The sequence below is a fragment of the Phocoena sinus genome, chromosome 13, assembly GCF_008692025.1.
Source record: "Phocoena sinus isolate mPhoSin1 chromosome 13, mPhoSin1.pri, whole genome shotgun sequence".
In the NCBI taxonomy this organism is placed as follows: Eukaryota; Metazoa; Chordata; class Mammalia; order Artiodactyla; family Phocoenidae; genus Phocoena; species Phocoena sinus.
In genome coordinates this window covers 83,307,358-83,319,523 of record NC_045775.1, presented here as the reverse complement: position 1 = coordinate 83,319,523, position 12,166 = coordinate 83,307,358, and the positions used below count along the sequence as shown (strand labels likewise).

Below are 12,166 nucleotides of genomic sequence, written 5' to 3'. Positions count from 1 at the left end.
CAACAACACGGATAAATCTATATTAACATGAGTAGTGAAAAATGCCAGACTCAAAAGATCATACACTGTATAATTCCATTAATATGAAATTATAAAACAGGCAAAACTAGTCTATGGCAGCACAAAGAAGGCTGGTGTGTTTGGGGGTGCAGAAGGGGCACACTGACTGTAAAAGAATATGAGGGAACATTCTGGGAATATGGAGGTAAGTCTATATTCTGAATGATGGTGGTTAAATGTGCATATAATTTTGTCAACATACACTGAACTGTACATTTAGCGTTAAGTGCATTTTCTTACATGAAAGTTATACTACATTTTTTTAACCACAAAAAAATAAGAAGCATATTTTCACAACTTAATTTTTCAGAAGGAGAGCTTACCTTATTGAGTGCAACAATGAAGGGACATTTTTTAGATTTCAAAAGGTTGATAGATTCAATTGTCTGGGGCTCCAAACCATGCATAATATCAACAACTAAAATGGCAATATCACAAAGAGAGCTTCCTCTGTTTCTCAGATTACTGTTGGAAAAGAAAAAGATGTATAAATAGAAATCTTGCAATTAATACTTTTATTTTAAAAACTTAAAATTTTAATTTCTTTGTAAAACCTAAACAAAAAAGAACAAAATGAAGTACATGCATTAAATTCAAGTGCCATTAGCCCTTAACTTGCCAAATGCTTATCTGACAGTGAATTGACATCAGTTGGAATGACTTAGTTCCAGAAGTTACTCCATTATTTCTGCCAATTTTACTGACCAAGTTTTTTGCGCTAAGGAACATGGCCAAGAGGTAACAGGACAAAATTCCACCTGTAATGGGTTTCATAGGAGATAGACCAGGTATGTATTAGGATTTGCTCTTTTAAAGTGGAAAAGACTTCTCTCTACAAAAAACAAGTATCCAAATAAAGTACTACTAAATCAGTGAGGCACAGATGAGGATTGGCAGTTACAGGGAGCACAGACCTCAAAACAGTACCCCAAGACTAGCGACTAGTTAGAACTCCTCACTCACTGAACTTTGAGACTTAATGGTTTCAAGCAGTTTGCCTGATGACAAAAGATACAAATCATTCCTACCTGAAAGACTCATGTCCCGGAGTGTCAATAATCAGCATTCCTGGAATCCGTACATTCTCTCTATTAAACTAGAAAAGGTGGGGGAAAGTGGAGAGCTTAACAAAGCCAAAACAATGAAAGCTTCTTTACAAAACAATTATTCTGCCATGAAAACTTCAACATCACTTCCTTTTCCAAATGAACTGTTTTAAAACTGTTTCAACCAGCAAAGCACAACAGTTAATATTTTCATTAATATCAAAAGGAATTTTTCAGAAAAAAAACTGAAATGAGAAAATATTCCCCTTGTTAAAGTTATATAACTGATGAAGTCTAAATCTGAACAGATTATTAGTAAGTGACATAGTAAGTGACAAATGACAGAGCAGTCATCCGAGAGTGATTATTTATAAAAAGCTGACACAGAAGAAGAGGTTCTCCATATCTGGAAAATGTATCTGGTCCAATTTTAAAGCAATTCTAAACTCTGAAAAATATCTCAAAGCATGTTTTAAAGAAAATTTACCACCACATCAACTTAAAATATTAAAGAATAAGTTCAAACCCTGCTTTATTCAAATACTATCCTCAACACTTGATTTTCTGGACAAAAGCACACAAATGAATGGAAACAACATTACAACAAGCCAGATATGGACGTCCTCCTTTAATCTAAAGAGTAGCACTGACCAACAAATCTCTCTCACACATACACACACAAAACTTTTTTCTTTGCTTATCTATACTTTTGTCAATCTTCAAATGATTTTCCAAAATCTTATCCAGTGATCTAGGTCAAAATGATTCAAATGCAAAACATTTCAATTTTGCATTCTGGTGGTCTTAGATCAAAATTCACCATAATTATTTCCACTTCGCTGTCTGGAATACAAACAATATAATTACAATTGCCATATAAAGGTTATCCTGAGAACTTTCATACAGGCCTAATAAAAATCATGCTTTTTAACTATGTGCTAAAATAACACCAGATTTAGAGTCTGGAAACTGGTGGAATAAGCTGTTATAAACTCCCCAGTGACTAGCACAGAAAAGTAACAGATAGAAACAACCAAAATAAAATTTAAATTACAAATTCAGAAAACTGTAATTCAAGAAAACTGTCCTAAAATAAAGAGTTTAAACTACATACTGAAATGGAACACCATGTAACTGGAAAACTGACCCAGAAAAACCAAAAACAAGATGCAAAAAGACTACATAACTTATACGAGGATGAAAACCGGCTTGTAATCAAACTTGCAATGCTTTATGTCAGAAGAAGTTGGAGTAACAGTCAAGATACTTAAGGAAAGAAAATGTGAACCAAGGATTTTACATGTAGCCAACTAACTTTCCAGGATGAAGGCCACAAAGTAACTCTTAAATATTTAAAAAACTCAAGTAATATTATTCCCACTACTCCTTCTTCAGCAATCTACCAGAAAACAAGCTGCATAAAACAATTTCAAACACACAAAACAAAAACTGAGTGATAAGCTCACAGACCCTTTCTATACACAGAACTGAGACTAAATAAGGAATGAAGAGAGATACCAGCATGTAATAATGTGCTATGTGTTACATCAGACAGCACGATGTAACCAAACACAAATAAGACTACTAGAACCTGTATCAAAAAGACTCAGAAGCCAATCACTGGGCAAAGATGGAACTATCTCAGCACAATAATAACTGAAATGGATTAAAACACGGTAAATAGGGACTTCCCTGGTTGGGCAGTGGTTAAGAATCCACCTGCCAATGCAGGGAGCACAGGTTCAAGCCCTGGTCCAGGAAGATCCCACAAGCCGAGGAGCAACTAAGCCTGTGCACCACAACTACTGAGCCTGTGCTCTAGAGCCCGCGAGCCACAACTACTGAGCCCGTGCTCCGCAACAAGAGAAGCCACCGCAATGAGAAGCCCATGCACCACAACAAAGAGTAGCCCCCGGCTCACCGCAACTAGAGAAAGCCCGTGAGTAGCAATGAAGACCCAACAGCCAAAAATAAAAAAAAACAATAAGGTAAGAAAAAACACAGTAAATATGTTGAAATCCATGAGTTTATAATAATATAATAGCAAACCAAACCAATCACTCTTTATTTTAAGAGCTGGTTAATAAAGGTGAAGGATCAGGCATTTATTCTGCCTTTCCTCCACATCCCATCACTCAGTGACCAAATAGTAGATGAGAACTCTATAGAAGTAATCAGATAATGGGATTGGAATATCAACATTTAGAGATTACTTCACTTCATAATAGTGACTGCCTCTTGGAGCAGGAGGGAAGGAGGTCCCCTACAACATTTAATGTTTTATGTCTTTAAAGATGGCGTGTGTTAATTATGAACGGTGAGCATATGGGTCTGTTATACTATTCTGTTCTTTTCTCTGTGTTTGAAATAATTTATACCTTAATTTTTGTCAGAGATTAAAACACATGAAATACAGTGTACTTACATTTTTAATCATCTTCGTTTGCTCATTAATAGCTTCAAGAGGAACATTGGTGGCACCAATTTGCTGCGTAATACCACCTGCCTCACCATCTTGTACATGCGTGTGACGGAGCTGGGATAAGATGGCAGATTCAGATTCAAATTTCAAAATGCAAAAAGAAGCAAAAGCAATAAGAAAACAGCAGCTTGTAAACAGAACTGCCCATGTGTGCTATGGTTTCTATTAGCTTTTTTTTTTTTTTTTTTTTTTTTTTTTTTTTTTTTTTTAATGCGTTACGCGGGCCTCTCACTGTTGTGGCCTCTCCCGTTGCGGAGGACAGGCTCCGGACGCGCAGGCTCAGCGGCCATGGCTCACGGGCCCAGCCGCTCCGCGGCATGTGGGATCCTCCCAGACCGGGGCACGAACCCGTGTCCCCTGCATCGGCAGGCGGACTCTCAACCACTGCGCCACCAGGGAAGCCCTCTATTAGCTTTTTATAAGGTATCATTCACTTATTCAAAAAGTTATATATCAATGCACACATTTTCTTACTTTATCTAGAATTTTTGTCTTCCCTGTGTCCACATGTCCAAGTACACAAATAACAGGAGCTCTTAGTTTCTCTGTATTTACGTTTTTACTATGTTCAAGTCTCCGTTTCTAGGAATAAAAAAAAAACACAAAATTAAATACTATTTCAAACCCTCAGTACCATCTTCCTTTAAATTATTTTGCCTTTGCAAGGGAATGCCACAACCTGCATACAGGTTTTGCTGCTTTAACTACATGTTATAATGTGAACTTTACAAACTTTGGACAAGAAGACACCTGTTTATAATAGATTTCTGAGCAGCATTACTAATTATGAATAAGAATGGTGTAAAGTATTGGCTCAAACTTTCTGAACACTTTTGTACATGGTTAATTTAATGGAATATAATGAATAGAAAAAGGAATTGATCATTTTGTCACACTTACTATATAGTACAACCTCTAACTTACGTGGAGGTTTACACAGAAAGAGGTATACACTAGCATTCCAACACTTTCATTAGAACTTAAGAATTGTTAAAAGTTTTAAAGCAATATATTTCAAAACTGTATCCAGTGTACAAATGCTATGTCTTTTCAATTAGGACATGGTTACTGCAAGCTTCAGCCTGACACATCTAAATGACATTTCCTACCTTCCTAGTAACCACTAAGCACGAGAAAGCCTGTCCTTGAACTACAACGTATTTACTGTATCATTTACTTCTAAATACTTCAGCTTTCTGAGAACCAAACAAAACACAAGCTAGCAGTTCCTCTTTAAAATGACAGCCTTTGAAGTACAGTAAAGCTGGCATTCAACTGAAATAACACTTTTCACAAAAAGTCTGAAGCAATGTCATTTACAAAACTATCACTATTTTCCATCTAAAGAACCGTTTTTCTAAGAACTCTTTCATTTCTACCACGACACTGATTCCTTCTATAGAAACTGTAATGAAAAGACATTTTGGAACGTCAAAAGTGAGACGCAAGTATCTACTAGCGAAGAGTAGTACACAACAGCTTCACAATATGTATGACTCAAAAGCAAAGGGGACCTTAGTTAGAACTTGATATGGTTGAAAACTGCCTTTCTCTCCCATACTTGATGAAATGCTGAAATTTTCTGGAGGGCAATTTAGTATATATAGACCATGACTCAGAAATTCTACCTCTAAGTATTTGCTCTGAAGCAATGACAAGTATACAGAGATGTACAGGTGTACAACAGTTTGCTCACTGGAGTATTTATAATAGCAAGAATCAGTAACCACTTAATCTTTAGTGGAGGATTTCTTAATGAGGGTTTCCAAAACCCCAGGGCTGATAGCTATCTGGTTGCATAGAATCATATAGGTATCCTATCCACAATGGAGAGTCTTACTTAGGAAGTCTGTGGTGAATGTCAGAAAATTATAGTATATAGCAAGGTTTCAGAACCATGAAGTGTGTTATGGACTGAACTGTATCTTTTCCAAATTTATACACTGAAGTCCAAACCCCCAATGTGACTTATTTGGAGATAAGGCCTTTAGGAGGTAATGGAAAGGTTAAATGAGGTCCTAAGGGTGGGGCCCTAATCCAATAGAGCTGGTGTCCTTATAAAAGAAAATCAAAAATCTTTCTCAGCACTTACAGGGGAAAGGCCATGTCAGGACTCAGTAATAAGGTAGTCACCTGCAAGTAAGGAAAAGAGTCCTCACCAGAAAACAGCCCTGCTATCTCTTGAATCTTGAACTTCTATCCTCAAAAACTGTCAGAAAATAAATTTCTGTCATGTAAGCCTCCCAGTTTGCAGTATTTTTGCAGTATTTTGTTGTGGCAGCCCAAGCAGACGGATACAAAGTTAAATTAGGATCCTTCTATAAAATGGAAGACAATATGGAGCTGTTAAAAGGTGTTGTGAGGCAGGACTTCTTAAATGATGGAATGAGGAGGCTCAGCAAGTCCTCTCCCTAAAAAGAAAAGATAAAACTAGACAAAATTGTTGAAACAGCCACTTAAAGACTCTAGAAATTGGCCAACAGCATATAACAAATTGAGAAACATTTAATTCAAGAAAATCTACTGACCATCAGTAAGAGCAACTGTGGAGTTTCAGACTGGAGTTGCTCCATCACACTCCTCTCACTCCCACAGCTCCATGGGGCAGAAGTGATATGAGAGAGGGACAGGGGATTTCACACTGTAGGGCACTGCCAAAACCAGGAGTGGCCCCAATGGCAAACAAAGAGATAAAACTAAAATCACAACTAGACTAAGGCCTTGATACTGGTGAGACAAGAGATAACCAGGAAGATCAGTCAGACATTTAACAGGGAGGCCTCTGGAACAAGACCGGCAAACCAGGCTTTGATAAGATACTACTAATCTCCGGTGGTCCAGAAGGCTGTGCCCCTTACAAGGTTGTCAGAGGAGACCAAAGAGGTCCTTGGTCCTCTAACAAGAACTTAAAAAACGAAAACAAACAAAAACAAAGAAAACAAAACTGAGAAGAGGCATCAGCAGTTGCATACAATAGAAGCCAAAGACATAACAGAATTAGTCCACCTGATTCACTAGGCAAAAAAAACAAAAAACCCAAACTACCACATTTGTAGGAGCCAACAGAATTCAGAGTGGTCAACAGAAACTACCTCTGAGAGACCCAGATTTTGGACTTATCAGACAAAGACTCAAAAACAGGGAACCATGTTGAAAGAAAAGTGTGATGATGACTCATCAAAAGAGGACATCAATAAATAGGAAAAAAATCATAATTAAAAAAAATAACTTGAACATTTTGGAGTTAAAAAGTTCCGTAACAAATTTAAAAATTCACTGAAGGGGCTCAACAGTAGCTATAACCTGGCAGGAGAAAGAATCAAAGAACTTAAAGATAGATTAATAGAAATTAAACCGGAATGAAGAAAAATGGACAGAGCCCTGAGAGATCTGCAGGATACTCTTAAGTGCACCAGTGGAGTTCCAGAAGGAGAGGAGACTGAGAAATAGGCAGAAAGAATATCTGAAGAAATAATGGCAGAAAATTTTCAAAATTCGACAAAAAACATCAATCTACACATCTAAAAAACTCAATAAACTCCAAGTAGGATAAATACAAAAGATAGCCACACCAAGACACAACCTAGTTAAATTGTTAAAAGCCACGATCAAAAAGAAAATCTTGACAGCAAGAGAAAAATCACTCCCTGTGTAGAAGGGAACCCAAATAAGAGTAACAGCTTAATTTTAACCATAAGCAATGGAGGCCAGAGGCAATGCAGTAACATATTCAAAGGACTAAACAAGAGAAAAAAATTCTCATGCAAGAATTCCGCATGCAGCAATATTATCTTTAAAAATGAAGGTAAAATAAAGAATTCCCAGACTTAAAACGACTAAGGAATTCACTGCTAGAAGATTAGCATGATGAGAAATAACACAGAAAGTTTATCAGGGTGAAATGAAGTGACACCAGATGATAACGAAAAGCCACATGAAGAAAAAAAGGGTGATGGTAAAAGATGATTATATAGGTAAATATAAAACACAGTAAAAATTACCTTTTTCTATTTTCTTCTCTTAAAGGCTGATTTAAAAGATAACTTCAAAAATAATTCTAAAGTTGTATGCTTGATCTTATAACAGATAAAGATGTAACAAATATAACAAAGATCAAAGGCAAGGCGAGGGAGGTACTGGAGCTATACTGTGGCAACGAAATGACACCAGCAGAAACTCAAATTCATAGGAAGAAATAAGGAATACTAGAAACGTTAATATTTAGGCTAATATTAAAGACTATCAATATATTTTTCTCCTTTCTTCTCTGAATTCCTTTAAAAGATGTAAGATCAAATAAGACATTAATAGCACCACTGTTTTATTGGGTTTGTAACATTTATAAACATATGTAACAATAATACATAATATATGTAACAATAATAGCATAAAGAAAGAAATAGATCTATATTGGAACAAAATCTTTTTTTAACTAGAATTAAGCTACTAATAATAGAAAATAATAAGTTAAGATACATATTGTAATGCCTAGAGTAACCATGAAGAAAATAACTTAAAAAAAAAGACCCAAGAGACATGCAATATGTAGAAAACAAATAGCAAAATGAGAGAAGAAAATTCCATCACATCTATGACAACTTTTTTCCTTTTTTTTTTTTTTGCCCCACCAAGTGGCTTGTGGGATCTTAGTCCCCCAACCAGGGATTTAACCCAGGCCCTCAGTAGTGAAAGTGCAGAGTCCTAACCACTGGACCAGTGGGGAATTCCCCATAATAACTTTAAATGTGAATCAATTAAATGCTCTTAAAGGCACATTGTGTGACTGGATAAAACAGTAAGATTAAAGCACATGCTGTCAGCAAGAGACTTTAGAGTCAAAGACACAGACATAAACTGAAAGCATTAAGACTGAAAAAGACATACCACGCAAATGATAACTATAAGAGAGATTCATGGCTATGTTAATAACAGACAAAAAATGGTATTAGAGACAAGAGACATATCTGTATCCTCAAGAAGATATAACAAGTATAACCACATACAAACCTAACAGAGACCCAAAATATATAAAGAAAAAACTGAAAACATTGAGGGGAGAAATAAAATTCAACAATAAATTTGGGAACTTCAATAGCCCACTCTCAATAATGGATAGAAAAACTATACATAAAATGAGCAAATGTATACAAAATTTGAACAGAAGTATCAACAAAACTGACCTAACTAACACCAGAGCCACCAACAGCAGAATCCACATTCTTCCTAAGTACACAAGAAACATTCTCCAGAAGAGACCATATGCTAGAAGATAAAACAGGTCAATTACTCTAAAATGACAGAAACTATACAAAGTATGTTCTCTGACCACAATGGTCAGAATTTAGAATTAACAGAAGGAATATAAGGAAAATCCACAAATATTTGTAAATTATAACAATACACTTCTAAATAATGCATGATCAAAGAAGAAATAGTAAAAGTGAGATTAGAAAATCTGAGTTGAATGAAAACCAAAAAAAGTCAAAATTTGTGGGATGCAGCTAAAGCAGTACCTTAGAGGAGAAATCTGTAATTGTAAATGCCTATATGATGTGGAGAAGAAAAGAATGGTCTCAAATCAATTATCTAAGTTGTCACCTTAAGAAATTAGCAAAAGAAGAGGAAACTAAACCCAAAGTAAAAAGAAAATAATAAAGAACAGAATAAAAAATCAACTAAAAAGAGAACAAACAAAAATAAAGAAAAATCAATGAAACCAAAAGTTGGTTTGAGATGCTCACAAACATGGAAAACCTTTAGCCAGACAGACAAATTAAAAAAAATTAAAAAAAAAAAGAGGAGACAAAGATCACCAAAATTAGAATCAAGAGGAGGCACCACTACTGACCTTACAGAAACTTAAAGGACTGTAAAAGGATGCTATGAACCACTTTATGCTCACAACTTAGATGAAAAACAATAATTAGAAACTCAAAAATTACTGATAATGACTCAAGATGAAAAAGAAAATGACAATACAATAAACTGAATTAGTAATTTTAAAATCCTCCCCCCAAAAATGCTTTATTGATGAATCCCAACAAACATTCAAAACAGGAAATAATATAATCCTTCACAAACTCTTGCAGAAAGTAGAGAAGGATGGAACACTTCCCAACTAATCCTACGAGGTTAATATTAATCTGAAATCAAAGCCAGAGAAACACATCTTAAAATAAGAAAGTTACTGATCCATATCCTCATAGGTATAGATCACAAATTCCTCAACAAAATATTACAAATGACATTCAGTACCATATAAAGAGGATTATATACCATGATCAAGTGGGATTTATTCCAGGAATGCAAGGTTGGTTGAATACCAATTAACATAATACATCATATATCAATACAAAAAGGGAAAAACCCATCTCAATAAATATACAAAAAGCATCTATCATCCACTCACCAACAGAAACTCACCACAAACTAGGAAAAGAAGGGAATTTCATCAAACTGACAAAGGACATCTGTGAAAAACCCACTGCTAATACCATAGTTAATGGTGAAAATCTGAACATTTTCCCCCCAAATACTGGGAACAAGGCAAGCATGTCTGTTCTTACCACTTCTATTCAACAATGTATTGGTCTAGCCAGGGAAATAGGGCAAAAAAAGAGAAATAAGCAGCAGTAAGACTGGAAAGGAAGAATTAAATTGTCTTTGATAGATGACATGACACTGATTACAGAAAGTCCTAAGCAATCCATGAAAAATTACTGGAATAAAAAAATTTCAGTATAGTTGCAGGATACAACACGATCAATCTATAAAATCAACTGCACCTTTATACTGACAATGGAAGATTAAATGAAGTGACTCCATTCACAAGAGCATCAAAAACAATAAATATACTTGGCAATAAATTTAACAAAAGAATCATAAATCCTATACTCTGAAAACTACAAAACACTGCTGGATGAAATTTTAAGAGATATAAATAAATGGAGAGACAGCCTATTTCCATGGATTGGAAGATTTAATATTAATAAGATGGTAATTCTCCACAAAATTAATCTACAGATTCAATGCAATCTCTATCAAAGTCTGAGTAGACTTTTTGCAGAAACTGCTGACCCTAAAATCTGTATGGAAAAGCACGTAACCTAGGATAGTCAAAACTATCTGGAAAAGCAAGAATAATGTTGGAAGACTTACATTTCCCAATTTCAAAACTTACCATAAAACTATAGTAATAGAAAACAGTATGGTACTGACGTAAGAACAGATATACAAATGAATGAAACAGAACTCAAAAGTCGAAAAATAAACTCTCACATTTCTGATCACTTGATTTGTCAAAAATGACAAATTTGACAAAAATGACACAATGGGGGAAGAGTAGTCTTTTAAACAAATGATGCTGGTTAAATTCATTAAAAAATGATGTTAGTCCCTTACTTCACACCATACAAAAAAATTATCTTAACATAGAGTTAAAAATACAAGAACAAAAAGTATAAATTTTTAAGAAAAAAACACAGGGCAAAATATTCATGATCTTGGGTTAGGCAAAGATTTCTTCAATACAACAACAGAGGCATGCTCTAGTAAAAGAAAAATTTAATAAACTGGATGTTAACAAAATTAAAAATGTGTACACTTCAAAAGAAACTTAAAAAATGAAAGGAACTCTTACAACTCAATAATAAAAAGACAAATTCCAAAATTTTAAAATGGACAAAAATTTGAATAGATGTTTCAACAATGAAGATTATAGGAATGGCCAATAAACATACAAAGAAATGCTCAACATCAGGGAAATGCAAATTAAAACTGCAATAAGATATACTACTTCACATCCTTTAGAACGGTTATAATGGAAAAGCAGACAGTAACAAGTATTAGTAAGGATGCAGAGAAACTAGAACCCTCAACTGATAAAAATTTTCAGTTGCAGAGCCACTCTGAAAAATAGTTTAGTAGTTTCTGAAAAAGTTAAACACAAATTTACCATACGATTCAGCAATTTCACTCCTAGGAACATATCCAAAAGAAATAAAAACATGTTTCCATGCAAAGATTCATATGAGAATGTTTATAACAGTACTATTCATAATAGCCAAAAAAGTGGAAACTCAAATGTCCTTCAACTGGTGAATGGACAGTAATAAAATGTGGTATATTTGTGCAACAAAACACTATTTGTCAGTAAAAAGGAACAACGTACTAATAGAGCAACAACACAGATGAATAGACTTAAGTGAAATAAGCCAGACACAAAAGACTACATATTATATGATTGCATTTATAATGAAGTTTCCAGAGAAGACAGCTCTCTAGAGACAGAAAAACAGATTAGTAGTTGCATGGGGCTAGGAATGGGGAATGACTGCAAACTGGCACAAGGAATTTGTCTGGGGTGATGAAAATATTCTAAAGTTGAGTTGTGGTGATGGTTGCACAACTCTGTAAATTTACAAAATGTCACTGAATTGTACACTTAAAATGGGTCAATTCTATGGTACGTAAATCATATCTCAAGCAAGCTGTTTAAAAACTGTTGAGCTAAGGAAGCCCATAGCATATTGTTATGTGGAAAAAAGTATGCATCCACAAAATTTATTATCTAATTATT

General features: G+C 34.8%; 1 protein-coding gene across 5 annotated transcripts in view; it reads right to left on the bottom strand.

Annotated features, from left to right (window-relative positions):
• The window catches only part of EIF5B (eukaryotic translation initiation factor 5B), a 68,897-nt gene that overhangs the window by 16,254 nt on the left and 40,477 nt on the right, over positions 1 to 12,166 (bottom strand). For all 5 annotated transcript variants that reach the window (XM_032652153.1, XM_032652154.1, XM_032652156.1 and 2 more), the window contains 4 exons: positions 4,063 to 4,170; positions 3,532 to 3,642; positions 1,089 to 1,156; positions 384 to 525 (listed from right to left, as the gene is read on the bottom strand). In XM_032652153.1, coding sequence (XP_032508044.1) covers positions 384 to 525; positions 1,089 to 1,156; positions 3,532 to 3,642; positions 4,063 to 4,170 — 429 coding nt within the window. The remainder of the gene's footprint in view (positions 1 to 383; positions 526 to 1,088; positions 1,157 to 3,531; positions 3,643 to 4,062; positions 4,171 to 12,166) is intronic.